This window comes from Echiichthys vipera (genome assembly GCF_963691815.1).
Source record: "Echiichthys vipera genome assembly, chromosome: 19".
Taxonomy (NCBI): domain Eukaryota; kingdom Metazoa; phylum Chordata; class Actinopteri; order Perciformes; family Trachinidae; genus Echiichthys; species Echiichthys vipera.
This window is the reverse complement of record NC_139844.1, coordinates 28599371-28622962: the sequence shown is the minus strand read 5'-3', so window position 1 is coordinate 28622962 and position 23592 is coordinate 28599371. Positions and strand designations below refer to the sequence as shown.

Sequence of the window (23592 nt, the reverse complement as noted above, 5' to 3'; positions counted from 1 at the left end):
CACACACACACACACACACACACACACACACACACACACACACGTACGTGTTTAAATAAAACAAAATGTTGTTGATTGCTGAGTTTATTCATTAAAAACACAAACACACAGGAAACAGGAAGTCCAAGAACTTCAAAATAAAGTGAAGATAAAAAAAAAACAGGAAGAAGATAAAAGATGGAGGACGCTCAAAGTCAGGACAGGTCAAAGGTCATTTCAAGGTTACTGAAGGTCAACGGTGGTCAGGTGGTGAAGAAGCGTCCGCCGTCGTCTCTACGGTGGTCAGGTGGTGAAGAAGCGTCCGCCGTCGTCTCTACGGTGGTCAGATGGTGAAGAAGCGTCTGCCGTCGTCTCTACGGTGGTCAGGTCGTGAAGAAGCGCCCTTCCTCTCCACGGTGGTCAGGTCGTGAAGAAGCGCCCTTCCTCTCCACGGTGGTCAGGTCGTGAAGAAGCGTCCGCCGTCGTCTCTACGGTGGTCAGGTGGTGAAGAAGCGTCCGCTGTCGTTTCTACAGTGGTCAGGTGGTGAAGCAGCGTCTGCCGTCGTCTCTACGGTGGTCAGGTGGTGAAAAAGCGTCCGCCGTCGTCTCTACAGTGGTCAGGTGGTGAAGAAGCGTCTGCCGTCGTCTCTACGGTGGTCAGGTGGTGAAGAAGCGTCTGCCGTCGTCTCTACGGTGGTCAGGTGGTGAAAAAGCGTCTGCCGTCGTCTCTACGGTGGTCAGGTCGTGAAGAAGCGCCCTTCCTCTCTACGGTGGTCAGGTGGTGAAGAAGCGTCCGCCGTCGTCTCGCCGTCTCTTGCGACTCTGCTGCTGCTCGAAGAAGTGGCGGATGTCATCGGGAGTCACGACCTTTCAGACGACAGTTAAACACAAAGATGATGAAACAACAACAACAATCAGAATCAGGTTTGTTGACGTGCAACATAAATATAAACATGAACACAGGCAAACTAAACATAAAGCTTTGAATTATTTACATGAAACATAAGTGAGTGTGTGTGTGTGTGTGTGTGTGTGTGTGTGTGACCAGTGCAGGTGGGGGGTGGGGGGGGGGGTTTGGGAACGAGTGACCGTTAAGTGTCTTAAGAGCCTGATGGCAGAGGGGAAGAAACTGTTCTTGTGGCGGGAGGTTTTGGTCCTGATGGACCCCAGCCTCCGGCCAGAGGGGAGGGGTTCAAAAAGGAAGTGACCAGGGTGGGAGGGATCAGCAGCTATCCTCCCTGCTCTCCTCAGGGTCCTGGAAGAGTAGAGGGGAGAGGTTCAAACAGGAAGTGTCCAGGGTGGGAGGGATCAGCAGCTATCCTCCCTGCTCTCCTCAGGGTCCTGGAAGAGTAGAGGGGAGGGGTTCAAACAGGAAGTGACCAGGGTGGGAGGGATCAGCAGCTATCCTCCCTGCTCTCCTCAGGGTCCTGGAAGAGTAGAGGGGAGGGGTTCAAACAGGAAGTGTCCAGGGTGGGAGGGATCAGCAGCTATCCTCCCTGCTCTCCTCAGGGTCCTGGAAGAGTAGAGTTCTGGGAGAGAAGGGAGGCTGCAGCCAATCACCTTCTCTGCAGAACGTATGATACGCTGCAGTCTGCACCCGTCCTTGGCAGAGGCAGCAGCGTGCCAGACGGTGATGGAGGAGGTGAGGATGGACTCGATGATGGCGTGTAGAAGTGGACCAGCATTGTCCACGGGAGATTGAACTTCTTCAGCTGCCTCAGGAAGTACATCCTCTGCTGTGCCTTCTTGATGAGGGAGCTGATGTTTGGCTCCCACCTGAGGTCCTGGGAGATGATGGTTACCAGGAAGAGGAAGGACTCCACAGTGTCCACTGGAGAGTCACACAGGATCATGGGGGAGGGTGGGGCTGTGCTCTTCCTGAAGTCTATAGTCATCTTCACTGTTTTCAAAGCATTGAGCTCCCATCTGTAGGCAGACTCATCCCCACCAGAGATGAGTCCAATGAGGGTGGTGTCATCCGCAAACTTAAGGAGCTTGACGGACTGGTGACTGGAGGTGCAGTTGTTAGTGTACAGGGAGAAGAGCAGGGGAGAAAGAACACAGCCCTGCAGAGAGCCGGTGCTGATCGTCCTGGAGTCCGAGGTGAGGCTTCCCAGCCTCACATGCTGCTTCCTGTCCGTCAGGAAGTCAGTGATCCACCTGCAGATGGAGTCGGGCACATCTAGTCGTGAAAGTTTGTCCTGCGGACGAGCCGGGATGATTGTGTTGAATGCAGAGCTGAAGTCCACAAACAGGATCATGACCATCATTGAAGCGTTGATCATTCATTCATGACCACAGAGGTCAGGGCGACAGGTCTGTAGTCGTTTAGTCCAGTTGGTCCTGTTTTTTTGGGGACTGGTATGATGGTGGAGGCCTTGAAGCAAGCTGGCACACGGCATGTCTCCAGGGAGGTGTTGAAGATGTCCGTGAACAGAGGAGACAGCTGGTCTGCACAGTGCTTCAGGCAGGATGGAGACACAGAATCTGGCCCAGCAGCTTTGCGGGGGTTCTGTCTCTTGAAGAGCCTGTTAACGTCTCTCTCAAGGACAGACAGAGGTGTCGGTGGAGGGGGGGTGGGGAGGGGCAGCTGTGGTGGTAGGAGGTTTACAGTCTCTATTGTGGTGGTGGGGGGAGAAGGGCTGATGGGCTGGAGCTGGTGGGTAGTGTGGTGGGGGGTGGTGAGTACTGTCCAGGTGGTCTTCAAAGCGACAGTAGAAGTCGTTGAGGTTGTTGGCAAGTCGTTGATCGTTAGCAGCTCTTGGCTGGTAGTTGGGGATCTCCCTGAGCCCCCTCCAGACAGAGGCAGAGTCGTTAGAGGAGAACTGATGTTGCAGCTTCTTGGAGTACAGCTGTTTAGCGTCCCTCACCGCCCTGCTAAACCTGTACTTGGCCTCTTTGTACTCTGCTCTGTTGCATCTTTTGAAAGCCCTTTCCTTGTCAGACCTCAACTGTCGCAGTCTGGGTGTGAACCAGGGCTTGTCATTGTTATAAGTCACCCTGGTGCGTGTTGGTACACAGCAGTCCTCACAGAAGCTGATGTATGACGTCACAGCTTCTGTGTACTCATCCGGACTGGTGGAAGCAGTCCTGAAAACATCCCAGTCAGTACAGTCCAGACACGCCTTTAAGTCCTCTGCAGCTTCACCGGTCCACTTCTTTGATGTCCTCACCACAGGTTTAGAGCGTGATCACACTGTCCTTTTGGCCGCGGCCAAAACCAGTTTTTCAGCTAAAGTCTAGTACCTTTAAGTAGTGTGAGCGCACCCGCTCCGCGCTCAACTGGGGCCAGCTGGCCCTCCACGGCCCGCTTGAAATAGGTGGGCTTTAGCGGAGCAGTTTGCACATGTACGAGCACGAGCGTGCGCACGTGTACGCGCACGAGCACGAGCCCTACGGCAGTAGCGTTCTGTCCGCCTGTTCTGACATGTAAATAGAAGGACGGACCATGCGCGGACATTTAACAACAACAACAATGGCGGTGAAAGGTTCACGTTGGTGTGATGCGGAGGTGGAGTGTTTACTGCAGATTTGGTCGGATGAAAAGATTCAAAAACAGTCGACAAGACGCACAAAAACTCCGAGGTCTACGGAATAGATCTGGAAACAAAGCCACACACACGCGATCAATGCGTGTGACGTGTTACGGCTTGATGGCGTGTGGACAGCAAGAAGTATTGGCCGAGGCCCAGGCAGTGTGAGTACAAACGGGGCTGGGGCGCGGGGGGGAGAGGGAGGGGGGACAAGTACCCTAAAGTCCGGGTCTCGGTCCGGGAGGATAGTGTGAGCGCGCCCTTAGTCTTTGTCTGTAGGCAGGAATCAGGTGGACCATGTTGTAGTCAGAGTGTCCCAGTGCAGCGCGGGTGATGGTGTGATAGGCGTTACTGACTGTTGCGTAACAGTGATCCAGAGTGTTCCCCTCCCTGGTTGCACATTTTATAAAATGTCTGTATTTGGGCAATTCGTGACTGAGGTTACCTTTGTTAAAATCCCCGAGGACAATAACTAAGGAGTCCGGGTTGGTCCGCTCCACTTCCAGTATCTGTTCGGCGAGTGCGCGCTGTGCGTCCTGCACGTTGGCCTCCGGTGGAATGTAAACACAGACCAGAATGAAGGAAGCGAACTCACGTGGGGAGTAGAATGGTTTGCAGGTAATAATAAAAGTTTCCAGGAGGGGAGAACAGTGCCGTTGTATCACCGTTACGTCGTTGCACCAGCCGCTGGTGGTGTAGAAACAAATACCTCCACCCTTTGTTTTGCCAGAGAGCCGCGTGTCACGGTCCGCTCGGTGAAGCTGGACTCCATCCAGCTGTAGCGCAGAGTCCGGGATGTTCTCACACAGCCGTGACTCGGTGAAGCACAACACAGAGGATGAGCTGAAGTCCTTGTCTCTCCTCAACAGAAGCTGAAGTTCGTCCTTTTATTGCACAGTGAGCGACAGAGAGAAATATTCCAGGGAGCGGCGTGCGTCTTCCCGCATGCGTAAAGTTGTAAAGGCGAGGGCACCTTTGACTACAGAGTTCATCAGAACCGATGTGGGAGCCAGAAATTCAGGACACAAACCCCGTGGAGTTGTTCCTGAGTGTTCATGAGCTGTTCTCTGGTGAAAGACGCCGTGAACCCGAACAAAGAACCGTGTTTACGACAAAACAAGAGAAAAGGAAGCGCAGCAGCACATCGAGGCGGCCATCTTAATGTGAAGACGTAAAGACAAGAACAATAATATCATTATTATAACAACAACAACAACAAGAACAACAACAACAGGATGAACAATAACCATAAAGATGAGGAGCCTGTTTAAAACGATCACTTCACTCCTGATGAATTCTTCTTCACTTTAAATTTAAAATATTTTAAATACTCACTTTTCCTTCTGCTGCGAAACTCTGCAGGAAATCCTTCAGTTCACTTTTCATGTCGTTGTATCCTGGAAACAACAAGACGTATTAATTCTGATGGTTCTGGTGGTTCTGATGGTTCTGGTGGGTTAGGGTGATGGTTCTGATGGTTCTGGTGGGTTAGGGTGATGGTTCTGGTGAGTTAGGGTGATGGTTCTGATGGTTCTGATGGTTTTGATGGTTCTGATGGTTCTGCGTACCGTGGATGATCTCCAGCTGCTGGACACGGTTCAGGTTGTCCAGCGCCGTCATCAGCGGGTCGTGTCCCGGCGGGCGCAGTTCGCTGTTCTTCCCTCTGTTCTCGTAAGCGAGGACGGTGTCGGACTCGTCCAATAGGAAGGACAGGCCGGCAGCGGACAGACGCTCCTGCGAACGCAAACGCAGCGACACTTCTTACAACAGTCAGTGACATCATCAGTGGCATCATCAGGCCCTCAGCCAATAGGAAGTACCTTGCAGCTGCTGCAGGAACAGAGTTTGGAGCGCCACGCCGTCGGCCAGAACACGGCTCCTGATTGGACTCTTCTCTGACCAATCGCCTGCAGCTCCTTCAGTCTGCAGCTCGTCTCCGCCTCCTCGCGGCTGCGCTTACAACTGGGCTCGATGACATCATCTCCCTGACGATGACAGCTGATCATTATCTGTGATGTCACGGTGACATAATGATGTCATGTTTAAACCTCTCACCTGTTCTTTGGGAACGCCTGTTTCATCCTTCACCACCGCACCTGCAACAGGACAGGAAATGCATCACACAAACAGGAAGAGGAGCAGCAGACGAGTATAAAACACGGACGCGGTCTCTGTGACGGCTCGGGGGTCATCGGGTGCCATTGTCTTAAGGGTCATTCCTGCTCCGTGTGTGAACACAGACGTGTGTTCTCCTGGTTCCTGCTCCGTGTGTGAACACAGACGTGTGTTCTCCTGGTTCCTGCTCCGTGTGTGAACACAGACGTGTGTTCTCCTGGTTCCTGCTCCGTGTGTGAACACAGACGTGTGTTCTCCTGGTTCCTGCTCCGTGTGTGAACACAGACGTGTGTTCTCCTGGTTCCTGCTCCGTGTGTGAACACAGACGTGTGTTCTCCTGGTTCCTGCTCCGTGTGTGAACACAGACGTGCGTTCTCCTGGTTCCTGCTCCGTGTGTGAACACAGACGTGCGTTCTCCTGGTTCTCCTCGTCTCTGTCCTCGTGCTTTCTTGCTCCTTCACGTTGAACGGACATTGATCCAAACTTCCTCTAGAGGGCATCGCTCACATTCAAAAGTTCCTCCAGTAAAGTTTGACCCCAACAAAGATGGAGGCGATGGAGGAGCGAAGCGTCCTGAGTCAAAATGGCGGCAGCGTTGTAGACGGCGGTGGTGTGTGAGACGCTAAAGACGTCCCAGAGTGTGGACGGAGAATTCCACACGTTGCCTGACGGGTGAGGTGTTACCTGACGGGTGAGGTGTTACCTGACGGGTGAGGTGTTACCTGACGGGTGAGGTGTTACCTGACGGGTGAGTTGTTACCTGACGCTGAGGTGTTACCTGACGCTGAGGTGTTACCTGACGCTGAGGTGTTACCTGACGCTGAGGTGTTACCTGACGGCTGAGGTGTTACCTGACGCTGAGGTGTTACCTGACGCTGAGGTGTTACCTGACGGGTGAGGTGTTACCTGACGGGTGAGGTGTTACCTGACGCTGAGGTGTTACCTGACGGCTGAGGTGTTACCTGACGGCTGAGGTGTTACCTGACGGCTGAGGTGTTACCTGACGGCTGAGGTGTTACCTGACGGCTGAGGTGTTACCTGACGGCTGAGGTGTTACCTGACGGGTGAGGTGTTACCTGACGGGTGAGGTGTTACCTGACGGGTGAGGTGTTACCTGACGGGTGAGGTGTTACCTGACGGGTGAGGTGTTACCTGACGGGTGAGGTGCATAGGTCCAGAGGAAAGGGTTTTTGTTCATACAGGATTCACAGATCATCTCCTGCAGCTCCACACAGTCTGGAACCAAACAGCCGAGGTGCTGCAAACAACAGGTGAGGTCAGGTGAGTTCAGGGGAGTTCGGGGGAGTTCGGGGGAGTTCGGGGGAGTTCGGGTAAACTACTCACCCTGCCGTGCAGCCAGTCCTCACACACCACACACTGAATCATCTCGTCCTCCACCTGGAGACAGGAGCAGCCATTCACAGAGAGACATAGACTACTACAAGAAGCAGAGCTCACCTGGTGGACAGGTGAGGGTCAGGTGTGTGTGTCTCACCTGGTGAACAGGTGAGGGTCAGGTGTGTGTGTCTCACCTGGTGGACAGGTGAGGGTCAGGTGTGTGTGTCTCACCTGGTGAACAGGTGAGGGTCAGGTGTGTGTGTCTCACCTGGTGAACAGGTGAGGGTCAGGTGTGTGTGTCTCACCTGGTGAATAGGTGAAGGTCAGGTGTGTGTGTGTGTGTGTGTCTCACCTGGTGAACATGTGAGGGTCAGGTGTGTGTGTGTGTGTGTCTCACCTGGTGAACAGGTGAGGGCCAGGTGTGTGTGTGTGTCTCACCTGGTGAACAGGTGAGGGCCAGGTGTGTGTGTCTCACCTGGTGAACAGGTGAAGGTCAGGTGTGTGTGTGTGTGTCTACCCTGGTGAACAGGTAAGGGTCAGGTGTGTGTGTGTCTCACCTGGTGAACAGGTGAGGGCCAGGTGTGTGTGTCTCACCTGGTGAACAGGTGAGGGCCAGGTGTGTGTGTCTCACCTGGTGAACAGGTGAAGGTCAGGTGTGTGTGTCTCACCTGGTGAACAGGTGAAGGTCAGGTGTGTGTGTCTCACCTGGTGAACAGGTGAAGGTCAGGTGTGTGTGTGTGTGTCTACCCTGGTGAACAGGTAAGGGTCAGGTGTGTGTGTGTCTCACCTGGTCGTCTGGATCTGGGTACGGCCGGCCGCAGGTGCAGTAAACTCCAAAGAAGTTATGACTGTATTTGTTCAGACTGTTGACCTCGTCCTTCTCCTGAGAGAGACACACACACACACACACACACACACACACACACACACACACACACACACACACACACACACACACACACACACACACACACACACACACACACACACACACACACACACACACACACACACACACACACACACACACACACACACACACACACACACACACAAACACACACACACAAACACACACACACACACACTTTGTAAATTATCGCTCGTTTGCTAAACGACCTTCAGGAGAGCGCCGTCCGTGTCGATGTGTCCCGCTGTGACGAGCTCTGGTGACCAAAGAGCGCGACCCGCTTTACTGACACGTCACCATGACAACAACCGCCATTTTGTCTTTAATGAGTGAAAAGACCGGGGCACTTTTCCGAAGCTAAATCAGAACCGTGTCTGATCAGAATTATAACATAAACATGAAGGATAAAAGCTCACAGCGTGGAGTTACGGTTATATACTATATATAATAATAATAATAATAATAATAATAATAATAATAATAATAGAAATGTTATGGATCAAACTCACAGCGTGGAGTTTACACTGCAGATCTGTGAACTTCCTGTTTCCACAGTCACAGCGGAAATTCCTACAAAAAAAACAGAAGAAGAAGAAGTTTGTTCAGCAGCGAAACTTAGGAATGAAATATTAATCTTACTGAATTATATTTAAGTGTGATCATCATCCATGCAGGACTCCATTCAGGGTCTCCAAGAAGGCCCAAGACTCTGAACTGCTGTTCGCTGCATCTGCACCAACAACTGGCCCCTCGCCTGAGACCACTCTGCCATGGGAGACCAGGAGCACCAGGCTCCAGATCACAGCCCTCAGGGTCACAGGGACTCAGACCTGAACCACCATGAGGGGACGGGTCCAGACCACAGCCCTCAGGGTCACAGGGACTCAGACCTGAACCACCATGAGGGGACGGGTCCAGACCACAGCCCTCAGGTTCACAGGGACTCAGACCTGAACCACCATGAGGGGACGGGTCCAGACCACAGCCCTCAGGGTCACAGGGACTCAGACCTGAACCACCATGAGGGGACGGGTCGGGACCACAGCCCTCAGGTTCACAGGGACTCAGACCTGAACCACCATGAGGGGACGGGTCCAGACCACAGCCCTCAGGGTCACAGGGACTCAGACCTGAACCACCATGAGGGGACGGGTCCAGACCACAGTACTCAGGGTCAAAGGGACTCAGACCTGAACCACCATGAGGGGACGGGTCCAGGCCACAGCCCTCAGGTTCACAGGGACTCAGACCTGGACCACCATGAGGGGACGGGTCCAGACCACAGTACTCAGGGTCACAGGGACTCAGACCTGAACCACCATGAGGGGACGGGTCCAGGAGAGGGTGGGTGAGTGAGTGTAAGTGCGAATTATTGAATTATATTTAAATCGTTTTTTAATTTCACCTCTTGGTGTAGAGTTCGAAGAGGTCGTGACCTTCGTGACATTTGTAGGAACAGGCCAAACACACTCCCGCTGCCTCTCCGCCCGCCGGCGTGCACGTGCTGCAGGCGTAGAGAGCCTGACGCTTCACGTAGCCCTGAAACCCACAACAAACAATAACAAATAGTTTTCTTTGTTGTTGTTGTTTTTGATGTAAAGTAAATAAAGTCCTCACCTGAGGGTACGAGCAGTGATCAGAGTCACTTCCTGCCAACACGGCTGAAGCTTCCTCCTCCAACTCTGCGTCTTCCTCCAGAACATCGACCAGAGACACCGTCGGCTCCTCCGCCATCCTGAAACTACAGACAACAATAAATAACAACAACAACAACAGTAAACAACAGACAACAACAATAAATAACAACAACAACGACAATAAACAACAACAATGAGCATCGACCAGAGACACCGTCGGCTCCTCCGCCATCCTGAAACTACAGACAACAACAGTAAACAACAAACACGCCAACCTCAAAAAACACACACACACAAGCACGCACGCACGCACACACACACACACACACACACACACACACACACACACACACACACACACACACACACACACACACACACACACACACACACACACACACACACACACACACACACACACCCTGTTGCAGTGAATGTGATCGACATCAGCTGACAGGAAGTTAACAAGGACCACGGCTGTTGCCTAGCAACGGAATTCCATTGAAGAGGTCTATTGATTCCAAATAAATGTTAAGTAAATGTTTTTGTAAGTTCAAGTATCTTAATTATTAATAATATTAATATTACAAACAGTGAACGTCAGAGATGTTTAACTGTTTTGTGATTAAAGATTATAATTGTAAGTCTGAAGTAAGACTATAACAACAGGGTTAGCATCATCATTACCATGCACTCATGCTAACTGATGCTAAAGCTAAACACAAACACACCCACCGTTAGTGTGAAACCGTTAAACCCGGGTCTCACCGTCTGATCCGATCACTGCCGATCCCCGATCACTAATCAATAAATAACAATCGATAATCAAAGATCAGACCCGTGCAGCTGAGCCGCTCTGTGTTTGCTAACTGCTAACCGCTAACTGCTAGCTGCTAACTGCTGCGCGATATGACAACTTCCGCTTTTCGCTCTGACAACTTCCGCTTCATTCATCTGAGGTAGATATATAAATTATATAAAATTTACTCTAGCTAACTTTAAAAACCGTCTTAATGCCTTTTACATCAAACACAGTAATATCTAAAATATAATATATATTATAAACGTGTCTGTAATGACGTGTTTCCTGTGGTGCGTTCACGTGAGAAGTCACAGGTGGAACCATCCGCCCCTGACGGATCCGTCCCGTATTATTATTATTATTATTATTATTTATTATTATTAATTATTATTATTATTATTGTTATTATTATTATTATTATTATTGTTATTGTTATTATTATTAGTAGTAGTAGTAGTAGTAGTATTATTATTAATTATTATTATTATTATTGTTATTATTATTATTATTATTATTGTTATTGTTATTATTAGTAGTAGTAGTAGTAGTAGTATTATTATTATTATTATTATTTGTATTATTAGTATCATTATTATTATTGTTATTATTATTATTATTAATTATTATTATTATTATTGTTATTATTATTATTATTATTAGTAGTAGTAGTAGTAGTAGTATTAGTATTATTTATTATTATTATTATTTGTATTATTATTATTATTATTATTATTATCATTATTATTATTAATTATTATTATTATTAATATTATTATCATTATTATTATAATTATTAGGGTTAGTAGTAGTAGTAGTAGTATTATTATTAGTATTATTAGTATTATTAGTATTATTAGTAGTACTAGTAGTAGTAGTAGTATTAGTATTATTTATTATTATTATTATTTGTATTATTATTATTATTATTATTATTATTATTATTAATTATTATTATTATTAATATTATTATCATTATTATTATAATTATTATTAGTATTATTAGTATTATTATTAGTATTATTAGTATTATTATTATTATTAGTAGTACTAGTAGTAGTAGTAGTATTATTAGTATTATTATTATTATAGTTATTTATTGTTATTTTTGTTATTCATTATTAGCAATATTATTATTATTATTATTATTTTAATTGTTGTTATTGTTTTTAGGATTATTATTATTATTATTGTTGTTGTTGTTGTTGTTATTATTATTATTATTATTTTAATTGTTGTTATTGTTTTTAGGATTATTATTATTGTTGTTGTTGTTGTTGTTGTTATTATTGTTATTTCGTGTTTGTGAAATAAAAACCCTGTTTTTCCTTCAGAGGGAAACAAACAGAATCATTTAACGAAAAAACAATTTACAAAGTGCACCTGAAGGCAGCAGACGGAGCGTGATGACGACAGCAGACGGAGCGTGGTGACGACAGCAGACGGAGCGTGGTGACGACAGCAGACGGAGCGTGGTGACGATGGCAGACGGAGCGTGATGACGACAGCAGACGGAGCGTGGTGACGACGGCAGACGGAGCGTGGTGACGACGGCAGACGGAGCGTGGTGACGACGGCAGACGGAGCGTGATGACGACAGCAGACGGAGCGTGGTGACGACAGCAGACGGAGCAGTAAAGATGGCGGCCGTGTGCGCAGAGCTGAGCTTCACAGACGGACAGAAACGACAGAAACAGAGAATCAGCGTTAAAGTAGAAAACACACTGAGTTCTCTGATTTACGGGATTAAAGAGCTGAACTCAAACGCGTCGCGACTGCTCAGTGAGCTGGTGGAGCGGGAAAAGACGCGCGGAGCATGCGCACAAGGACAAGGTGAGCTGTGCTGCTAACTGCTAACATTAGCCTCCACTGATGGAGCGTTCAGGTCCTGTGGAAAAGATGGGAAACAGCAGGAGTGGACCTTGAACATGGGTCCCGGGTCGTTTCCTCCGAGGAGCCCGGAGAATATTTAGAGACGGAGCTGATGTGGAAACATTTGACCTTTGACCTTTTCAACATCAGGCGACTTTATTAAACTCTGTGTTTGAGCTTCAGATCAGAGGAGACGAGTTTATGAAGCTACAACACAAATATTCTCTTTATCCTTTAAACACATCTACGTGTTTCTAATGTTCATGTGATGAGCTGATGAATCCGTCTGAAGCGGTTTCATCTGTGCGTCGGCCATCTTTCACTTCACTACGACAACAAACGCACTTGAACGCAACGCACTGGGAATTTACAGTTCACAAGTGGAAGGAACCGTCTTTTCTACAGCACCTGAAGGCAGCACGAGTTACAGGTAAACAAACAACCGTGTAAACAACTGTTAACTGTGAAGTCTAACTGTTTGTTCTCCTGGTTTACCTGCTGCAGGTCAGGAAGAGGAAGAGGAGGAAGAGGACAGTGATGAAGGAGACAAAGAGCCTCAAACACAACCTCCAGCTAAAAGATCCAAACCCTGAGACACCTGAACACACCTGAGACACCCGGATACACCCATGACACCCGAACACACCTGTGACACCCGAACACACCTGAGACACCCGAACACACCTGGATACACCTGTGACACCTGAACACACCTGAGACACCCGGATACACCCGTGACACCTGAACACACCTGAGACACCCGAACACACCTGGATACACCTGTGACACCCGAACACACCTGAGACACCCGAACACACCTGAACACACCTGGATACACCTGTGACACCCGAACACACCTGAGACACCCGAACACACCTTAGACACCCGAACACACCTGAGCGGCGGCAGCGGAGCGGTCGGTGTGTTCAAACTCACGATGTCACGTCAGGTTCAGTTCTGTACAAATGTTTATTTTTTCATTAAAACATAAAAATAAAATAAAAACCTAATTGTCACTTTTTTCATTTTATTTTATTTTTTTAAAATAACATCGTCATGGTTACCAGCATGTGTCATGGGACTCATCTCATTAAATACAACAAGTTCTGTGATTGGCCAGCACCTGTCAGGTAACCATAGCAACAGTGCTGACAGAACAGGAGCCAATCACAGCACAGGATTCAAAACAGCAGCCAATCACAGCACAGGATTCAAAACAGCAGCCAATCACAGCACAGGATTCTCTGTCCGTCCAATAATAAAACAGAGTGATTGACAGGTCCAACTCTCACAGGAAACGGTCTGAAGGCACACAGGAAGTGACATCAAAAACGGCACAACCACTTCAGTTTGTCCTCTGAGGGACGTCCTCTCTGATTGGTCCTCTCTACAGGTCGATGAGGGACGTCCTCTCTGATTGGTCCTCTCTACAGGTCGATGAGAGACGTCCTCTCTGATTGGTCCTCTCTACAGGTCGATGAGAGACGCCCTCTCTGACTGGTCCTCTCTACAGGTCGATGAGAGACGTCCTCTCTGATTGGTCCTCTCTACAGGTCGATGAGGGACGTCCTCTCTGATTGGTCCTCTCTACAGGTCGATGAGAGACGTCCTCTCTGATTGGTCCTCTCTACAGGTCGATGAGAGACGCCCTCTCTGACTGGTCCTCTCTACAGGTCGATGAGAGACGTCCTCTCTGATTGGTCCTCTCTACAGGTCGATGAGGGACGTCCTCTCTGATTGGTCCTCTCTACAGGTCGATGAGAGACGTCCTCTCTGATTGGTCCTCTCTACAGGTCGATGAGAGACGTCCTCTCTGATTGGTCCTCTCTACAGGTCGATGAGGGACGTCCTCTCTGATTGGTCCTCTCTACAGGTCGATGAGAGACGTCCTCTCTGATTGGTCCTCTCTACAGGTCGATGAGAGACGTCCTCTCTGATTGGTCCTCTCTACAGGTCGATGAGGGACGTCCTCTCTGATTGGTCCTCTCTACAGGTCGATGAGAGACGTCCTCTCTGATTGGTCCTCTCTACAGGTCGATGAGAGACGTCCTCTCTGATTGGTCCTCTCTACAGGTCGATGAGGGACGTCCTCTCTGATTGGTCCTCTCTACAGGTCGATGAGGGACGTCCTCTCTGATTGGTCCTCTCTACAGGTCGATGAGAGACGTCCTCTCTGATTGGTCCTCTCTACAGGTCGATGAGGGACGCCCTCTCTGATTGGCTGATTTGCGGGCTGCGTGGCGGCTGCAGAGGAGGGCGAGGCAGACAGGAAGGACGCAGTAGCCGACGGCTCGAGGGTCGGCTCGCGTGCAGGAGAACAGGAAGAGGAAGAGCTGCAGGTACGGCAGCAGGAAGACAGACGCCCATATCCAGACAGGAAGTGGCGGCAGGCGAGCGCTGGCGCTCTGAGACCAGCTGATGGCGAGGGGCGGGGCAGACGGGCCGGCCCCACCTCTCTGCACGTGCTCCAAACTGAAGCTGTGAACCTCAAAGACGTAGTACATCGCCATGACGCTGAGCAGCAGGAAGAGCGCCACGCCGAGCCAACCCATCCGCTGACGGAAGTTCATCATCCTCCATACTGAGGAGACAACAATGATATTATTATTATTATTATTATTAATATTATTATTATTATTATCAGCCTTTTGTCAGCTTGTTGTCAGTCTGTTGTTAGCTTGTTGTCAGCTTGTTGTCAGCCTGTTGTTAGCCTGTTGTCAGCTTGTTGTTAGCTTGTTGTTAGCCTGTTGTCAGCTTGTTGTTAGCTTGTTGTCAGCCTGTTGTCAGCTTGTTGTTAGCTTGTTGTTAGCCTGTTGTCAGCTTGTTGTTAGCTTGTTGTCAGCTTGTTGTCAGCTTGTTGTCAGCCTGTTGTTAGCTTGTTGTCAGCCTGTTGTCAGTCTGTTGTTAGCCTGTTGTTAGCCTGTTGTCAGCTTGTTGTTAGCCTGTTGTCAGCTTGTTGTCAGCCTGTTGTTAGCCTGTTGTCAGCTTGTTGTTAGCTTGTTGTCAGCTTGTTGTCAGCTTGTTGTCAGCCTGTTGTTAGCTTGTTGTCAGCTTGTTGACAGCCTGTTGTTAGCTTGTTGTTAGCCTGTTGTCAGCCTGTTGTTAGTCTGTTGTCAGTCTGTTGTTAGCCTGTTGTTAGCCTGTTGTCAGCTTGTTGTTAGCCTGTTGTTAGACTGTTGTCAGCCTGTTGTTAGCCTGTTGTCAGCTTGTTGTTAGCTTGTTGTTAGACTGTTGTTAGCCTGTTGTCAGCCTGTTGTCAGCTTGTTGTTAGCCTGTTGTTAGCATGTTGTCAGCTTGTTGTTAGCCTGTTGTCAGCCTGTTGTTAGTCTGTTGTCAGTCTGTTGTTAGCCTGTTGTCAGCTTGTTGTTAGCCTGTTGTCAGCCTGTTGTTAGCCTGTTGTCAGCCTGTTGTTAGCACTGGTTAGCCTGTTGTTAGCCCGTTAGCCTGTTAGCTCGTGTGTTAGCAGCTTACCTTCCTTCTGCTGTTGGCTCGTTTTTAAAGTCGCTCCTCGGTTGAACGCAGATTTATAAATAAACAAAAACACGCGGTTCACAGCCTCGCGAGCACAGACACAGTTTAACCACAGACGAACAAACGAAGGGAGTCATTGTCCCGTCACCCACTGATGACGTCATTCATAGGCCCGAGTCGCCATCTGGGGAACAAAAGTAAATCAATAAAGATTTAAAATAAATAAAAAATAAATAATAAAAAGTTTTCAAACAAAAGTAAATCAATAAAGATTTAAAATAAATAAATAATAAAAAGTGTTCAAACAAAAGTAAATCAATAAAGATTTAAAATAAATAAATAATAAAAAGTGTTTAAACAAAAGTAAATCAATAAAGATTTAAAATAAATAAAATAATAAAAAGTAAAAAGTGTTCAAACAAAAGTAAATCAATAAAGATTTAAAATAAATAAATAAATAATAAAAAGTGTTTAAACAAAAGTAAATCAATAAAGATTTAAAATAAATAAAAAATAAATAATAAAAAGTGTTCAAACTAAAGTAAATCAATAAAGATTTAAAATAAATAAATAAATAATAAAAAGTGTTTAAACAAAAGTAAATCAATAAAGATTTAAAATAAATAAAAAATAAATAATAAAAAGTGTTCAAACTAAAGTAAATCAATAAAGATTTAAAATAAATAAATAAATAATAAAAAGTGTTCAAACAAAAGTAAATCAATAAAGATTTTAAATAACAAAATAATAATAATAATGGAGGTGTTTCAGGCACATCAGGCAAATCATATTATTGTATTAAATCATATTATTATATTAAATTATATTATCATATTAAATTATATTATCATATTAAATTATATATGATATTATTATATTGTATAATATTAAATCATATTTTAGTCATTTCCAGATTGATAAGAAAACAAACACGTGCTGAAGAAGAGGATGTGGATTTATTCAGTGTGTTCATATTTTCATGGTGTGTAAAATTAAAACTGAACTAATTATTTAATGATTATTAATAATATTAATAATCATTAACACACTATAATATTAATAATGAATAATATCCTTCAGTCTTGTTCCTGTCAGCAGTCGTCCGCAGATCTCTCCTGGTGCTGCAGGAAGCGGATCAGACCTCCGGGCAGCGGCAGCGTCTTCACACGACGCCGTCCGACCATCTGCACGACCAGAACCCTGCAGAGCTGCAGCAGCGGCCGCGGAGGAGCTGAGAGACACAAGGACCAGTCACACCACTGGCAAACTACGGGGTGAACCAGTCACACCACTGGCAAACTACGGGGTGGACCAGTCACACCACTGGCTACGGGGTGAACCAGTCACACCACTGGCAAACTACGGGGTGAACCAGTCACACCACTGGCAAACTACGGGGTGAACCAGTCACACCACTGGCAAACTACGGGGTGAACCAGTCACACCACTGGCAAACTACGGGGTGGACCAGTCACACCACTGGCTACGGGGTGAACCAGTCACACCACTGGCAAACTACGGGGTGAACCAGTCACACCACTGGGAAACTACGACGTAAACCAGTCACACCACTGGCAAACTACGGGGTGAACCAGTCACACCACTGGCAAATTACGAGGTAAACCAGTCACACCACTGGCAAACTACGGGGTGAACCAGTCACACCACTGGCAAACTACGAGGTGAACCAGTCACACCACTGGCAAACTACGGGGTGAACCAGTCACACCACTGGGAAACTACGGGGTGAACCAGTCACACCACTGGCAAAGTACGGGGTGAACCAGTCACACCACTGGGAAACTACGGAGTGAACCAGTCACACCACTGGCAAACTACGGGGTGAACCAGTCACACCACTGGGAAACTACGGAGTGAACCAGTCACACCACTGGGAAACTACGACGTAAACCAGTCACACCACTGGCAAACTACGGGGTGAACCAGTCACACCACTGGCAAACTACGGGGTGAACCAGTCACACCACTGGCAAACTACGACGTAAACCAGTCACACCACTGGGAAACTACGGGTGAACCAGTCACACCACTGGCAAACTACGGGGTGAACCAGTCACACCACTGGCAAACTACGGGGTGAACCAGTCACACCACTGGCAAACTACGGGGTGAACCAGTCACACCACTGGCAAACTACGATGTAAACCAGTCACACCACTGGCAAACTACGGGGTGAACCAGTCACACCACTGGCAAACTACGACGTAAACCAGTCACACCACTGGGAAACTACGGGGTGAACCAGTCACACCACTGGCAAACTACGACGTAAACCAGTCACACCACTGGGAAACTATGGGGTGAACCAGTCACACCACTGGCAAACTACGGGGTGAACCAGTCACACCACTGGGAAACTACGGGGTGAACCAGTCACACCACTGGCAAACTACGACGTAAACTAGTCACACCACTGGGAAACTACGAGGTGAACCAGTCACACCACTGGGAGACTACGGGGTGAACCAGTCACACCACTGGCAAACTACGGGGTGAACCAGTCACACCACTGGCAAACTACGGGGTGAACCAGTCACACCACTGGCAAACTACGGGGTGAACCAGTCACACCACTGGCAAACTACGGGGTGAACCAGTCACACCACTGGCAAACTACGGGGTGAACCAGTCACACCACTGGCAAACTACGGGGTGAACCAGTCACACCACTGGCAAACTACGGGGTGAACCAGTCACACCACTGGCAAACTACGAGGTGAACCAGTCACACCACTGGCAAACTACGGGGTGAACCAGTCACACCACTGGCAAACTACGGGGTGAACCAGTCACACCACTGGCAAACTACGGGGTGAACAAGTCACACCACTGGGAAACTACGGGGTGAACAAGTCACACCACTGGGAAACTACGGAGTGAACCAGTCACACCACTGGGAAACTACGACATAAACCAGTCACACCACTGGGAAACTACGAGGTGAACCAGTCACACCACTGGGAAACTACGGGTTGAACCAGTCACACCACTGGCTAACTACGGGGTGAACCAGTCACACCACTGGCAAACTACGACATAAACCAGTCACACCACTGGGAAACTACGGAGTGAACCAGTCACACCACTGGCAAACTACGGAGTGGACCAGTCACACCACTAGGAAACTACGGGGTGAACCAGTCACACCACTGGCAAACTACGGGGTGAACCAGTCACACCACTGGCAAACTACGGGGTGAACCAGTCACACCACTGGCAAACTACGGGGTGAACCAGTCACACCACTGGCAAACTACGAGGTGAACCAGTCACACCACTGGCAAACTACGGGGTGAACCAGTCACACCACTGGCAAACTACGAGGTGAACCAGTCACACCACTGGCAAACTACGGGGTGAACCAGTCACACCACTGGCAAACTACGGGGTGAACCAGTCACACCACTGGGAAACTACGGGTTGAACCAGTCACACCACTGGCAAACTACGGGGTGAACCAGTCACACCACTGGGAAACTACGACATAAACCAGTCACACCACTGGGAAACTACGGAGTGAACCAGTCACACCACTGGGAAACTACGACATAAACCAGTCACACCACTGGGAAACTACGAGGTGAACCAGTCACACCACTGGGAAACTACGAGTTGAACCAGTCACACCACTGGGAAACTACGGAGTGAACCAGTCACACCACTGGGAAACTACGACATAAACCAGTCACACCACTGGCAAACTACGGAGTGAACCAGTCACACCACTGGGAAACTACGGGGTGAACCAGTCACACCACTGGGAAACTACGAGGTGAACCAGTCACACCACTGGCAAACTACGGGGTGAACCAGTCACACCACTGGCAAACTACTGAGTGTACCAGTCACACCACTGGGAAACTACGAGGTGAACCAGTCACACCACTGGCAAACTACGGGGTGAACCAGTCACACCACTGGCAAACTACTGAGTGTACCAGTCACACCACTGGCAAACTACGAGGTGAACCAGTCACACCACTGGCAAACTACGGGGTAAACCAGCCACACCACTGGGTCTGAGTCTGGGTCTGGGTCCTGGTCTGGGTCTGGGTCTAGGTCCTGGTCTGAGTCTGGGTCTGGGTCCTGGTCTGGGTCTGGGTCCTGGTCTGGGTCTGGGTCTGGGTCCTGGTCTGGGTCCTGATCTGGGTCTGGGTCTGGACTCACCTGCTTTGTCTGCGATGCCGCTCCAGCCGCTGTAACTGTCCAGGTGTTCCCTGAGTCTGAGTCTGGGTCTGGGTCCTGGTCTGGGTCCTGGTCTGGGTCTGGGTCTGGGTCCTGGTCTGGGTCCTGGTCTGGGTCTGGGTCCTGGTCTGGATCCTGGTCCTGGTCTGGGTCTGGGTCTGGGTCTGGGTCTGGGTCCTGGTCTGGATCCTGGTCCTGGTCTGGGTCTGGGTCTAGGTCCTGGTCTGGGTCTGGGTCTTGGTCCTGGTCTGGGTCTGGGTCCTGGTCTGGGTCCTGGTCTGGGTCGGGGTCCTGGTCTGGGTCTTGGTCCTGGTCTGGGTCCTGGTCTGGGTCTTGGTCCTGGTCTGGGTCCTGGTCTTGGTCCTGGTCTGGGTCCTGGTCTGGGTCCTGGTCTGGGTCTGGGTCCTGGTCTGGGTCCTGGTCTGGGTCTGGGTCTGGGCTCACCTGCTTTGTCTGCGATGCCGCTCCAGCCGCTGTAACTGTCCAGGTGTTCCCTGAGTCTGAGTCTAAGTCTGGGTCTGGGTCCTGGTCTGGGTCTTGGTCCTGGTCTGGGTCCTGGTCTGGGTCGGGGTCTGGGTCTTGGTCCTGGTCTGGGTCGGGGTCTGGGTCTGGGTCTGGGTCGTGGTCTGAGTCCTGGTCTGGGTCCTGGTCAGGGTCTGGGTCTGGGTCTGGGTCCTGGTCTGGGTCTGGGTCTGGGTCTGGGCTCACCTGCTTTGTCTGCGACGCCGCTCCAGCCGCTGTAACTGTCCAGGTGTTCCCTGAGTCTGAGTCTGAGTCTGGTTCTGGGTCCTGGTCTGGGTCTTGGTCCTGGTCTGGGTCTGGGTCTGGGTCCTGGTCTGGATCCTGGTCTGGGTCTGGGTCTGGGTCTGGACTCACCTGCTTTGTCTGCGATGCCGCTCCAGCCGCTGTAACTGTCCAGGTGTTCCCTGAGTCTGGAGCAGAGCGACACGTCACCAACGTAGTCCAGCAACACGTCAATGACAGGCCCCGCCCACCGGGAGAGACCAGGGGCTGAGATCATCTCACAGAACTGTCAATCAAACACAGAACTGTCAATCAAACACAGAATAATCAAACACAGAACTGTTAATCAAACACAGAACTGTCAATCAAACACAGAACTGTCAATCAAACACAGAACTGTTAATCAAACACAGAATAATCAAACACAGAACTGTTAATCAAACACAGAATAATCAAACACAGAATAATCAAACACAGAACTGTTAATCAAACACAGAATAATCAAACACAGAATAATCAAACACAGAACTGTTAATCAAACACAGAATAATCAAACAGAATAATCAAACACAGAACTGTTAATCAAACACAGAACTGTTAATCAAACACAGAATAATCAAACACAGAACTGTTAATCAAACACAGAATAATCAAACACAGAATAATCAAACACAGAACTGTTAATCAAACACAGAATAATCAAACACAGAATAATCAAACACAGAATAATCAATCACAGAACTGTTAATCAAACACAGAATAATCAAACACAGAATAATCAAACACAGAATAATCAAACACAGAACTGTTAATCAAACACAGAACTGTTAATCAATCACAGAATAATCAATCACAGAATAATCAAACACAGAACTGTTAATCAACCACAGAATAATCAAACACAGAACTGTTAATCAAACACAGAATAATCAAACACAGAACTGTTAATCAATCACAGAATAATCAAACACAGAATAATCAAACACAGAACTGTTAATCAACCACAGAATAATCAAACACAGAATAATCAATCACAGAATAATCAAACACAGAACAATCAAACACAGAACAATCAAACACAGAATAATCAAACACAGAATAATCAAACACAGAATAATCAAACACAGAATAATCAAACACAGAACTGTTAATCAAACACAGAATAATCAAACACAGAATAATCAAACACAGAATAATCAAACACAGAATAATCAAACACAGAACTGTCAATCAAACACAGAATAATCAAACACAGAACAATCAAACACAGAATAATCAAACACAGAATAATCAAACACAGAACAATCAAAAACAGAATAATCAATCACAGAACTGTTAATCAAACACAGAATAATCAATCACAGAATAATCAAACACAGAATAATCAAACACAGAACAATCAAACACAGAACTGTTAATCAATCACAGAATAATCAATCACAGAACTGTTAATCAAACACAGAATAATCAATCACAGAACTGTTAATCAATCACAGAATAATCAACCACAGAACTGTTAATCAAACACAGAACTGTTAAACAAACACAGAACTGTCAATCAAACACAGAACTGTCAATCAAACACAGAATAATCAATCACAGAATAATCAAACACAGAATAATCAAACACAGAACAATCAAACACAGAACAATCAAACACAGAACTGTTAATCAACCACAGAATAATCAATCACAGAATAATCAATCACAGAACTTTTAATCAAACACAGAAAAATCAAACACAGAACTGTTAATCAACCACAGAATAATCAAACACAGAACTGTTAATCAAACACAGAACTGTTAATCAACCACAGAATAATCAAACACAGAACTGTTAATCAACCACAGAATAATCAAACACAGAACTGTTAATCAATCACAGAATAATCAACCACAGAATAATCAGCCACAGAATAATCAAACACAGAACTGTTAATCAACCACAGAATAATCAAACACAGAACTGTTAATCAATCACAGAATAATCAATCACAGAATAATCAAACACAGAGTAATCAAACACAGAACTGTTAATCAATCACAGAATAATCAATCACAGAATAATCAAACACAGAATAATCAAACACAGAACTGTTCATCAGCCACAGAATAATCAAACACAGAACTTTTAATCAAACACAGAATAATCAAACACAGAATAATCAATCACAGAATAATCAAACACAGAATAATCAATCACAGAACTGTTAATCAATCACAGAACAATCAAACACAGAACTGTTAATCAAACAGAATAATCAATCACAGAATAATCAAACACAGAATAATCAAACACAGAATAATCAAACACAGAACTGTTAATCAAACACAGAATAATCAATCACAGAATAATCAAACACAGAACTGTTAATCAACCACAGAATAATCAAACACAGAACTGTTAATCAATCACAGAACAATCAAACACAGAACTGTTAATCAAACACAGAATAATCAATCACAGAATAATCAAACACACAATAATCAATCACAGAATAATCAAACACAGAACTGTTAATCAAACACAGAATAATCAATCACAGAATAATCAAACACAGAACTGTTAATCAAACACAGAACTGTTAATCAAACACAGAATAATCAATCACAGAATAATCAAACACACAATAATCAATCACAGAATAATCAAACACAGAACTGTTAATCAAACACAGAATAATCAAACACAGAATAATCAATCACAGAATAATCAAACACAGAATAATCAAACACAGAACTGTTAATCAAACACAGAATAATCAACCACAGAATAATCAATCACAGAACAATCAATCACAGAATAATCAATCACAGAATAATCAAACACACAATAATCAATCACAGAATAATCAAACACAGAACTGTTAATCAAACACAGAATAATCAATCACAGAATAATCAAACACAGAACTGTTAATCAAACACAGAACTGTTAATCAAACACAGAACAATCAAACACAGAACAATCAATCAGAGAATAATCAA

The 23592-nt window shown here is 46.9% G+C and overlaps 3 protein-coding genes across 4 annotated transcripts in view; all 3 read right to left on the bottom strand.

Annotated features, from left to right (window-relative positions):
* Positions 1 to 350: 350 nt before the first annotated feature.
* ubr7 (ubiquitin protein ligase E3 component n-recognin 7) lies at positions 351 to 10395 on the bottom strand. The gene is made up of 12 exons (XM_083934386.1): positions 10248 to 10395; positions 9493 to 9616; positions 9281 to 9414; positions 8385 to 8445; positions 7753 to 7848; positions 6972 to 7025; positions 6780 to 6885; positions 5568 to 5608; positions 5333 to 5497; positions 5081 to 5246; positions 4848 to 4909; positions 351 to 846 (listed from the first exon to the last, which is right to left on the bottom strand). The coding sequence occupies exons 2-12, from the start codon at positions 9607 to 9609 to the stop codon at positions 754 to 756; spliced, it is 1095 nt and encodes a 364-aa protein (XP_083790512.1). The 5' UTR covers positions 9610 to 9616; positions 10248 to 10395; the 3' UTR covers positions 351 to 753.
* A 2828-nt stretch (positions 10396 to 13223) lies between these two features.
* tmem251 (transmembrane protein 251) lies at positions 13224 to 16055 on the bottom strand. Its single transcript, XM_083934513.1, has 2 exons — positions 15655 to 16055; positions 13224 to 14764 (listed from the first exon to the last, which is right to left on the bottom strand). The coding sequence occupies exon 2, from the start codon at positions 14754 to 14756 to the stop codon at positions 14331 to 14333; it is 426 nt and encodes a 141-aa protein (XP_083790639.1). The 5' UTR covers positions 14757 to 14764; positions 15655 to 16055; the 3' UTR covers positions 13224 to 14330.
* A 536-nt stretch (positions 16056 to 16591) lies between these two features.
* Positions 16592 to 23592, bottom strand: part of LOC310961912 (ankyrin repeat and SOCS box protein 2-like) — a 28309-nt gene continuing 21308 nt past the window's right edge. For both annotated transcript variants that reach the window (XM_083934206.1, XM_083934207.1), the window contains exons 8-9: positions 20737 to 20890; positions 16592 to 16885 (exon numbers count right to left, since the gene is read on the bottom strand). In XM_083934206.1, coding sequence (XP_083790332.1) covers positions 16746 to 16885; positions 20737 to 20890 — 294 coding nt within the window. In that variant the 3' untranslated portion in view covers positions 16592 to 16745. The remainder of the gene's footprint in view (positions 16886 to 20736; positions 20891 to 23592) is intronic.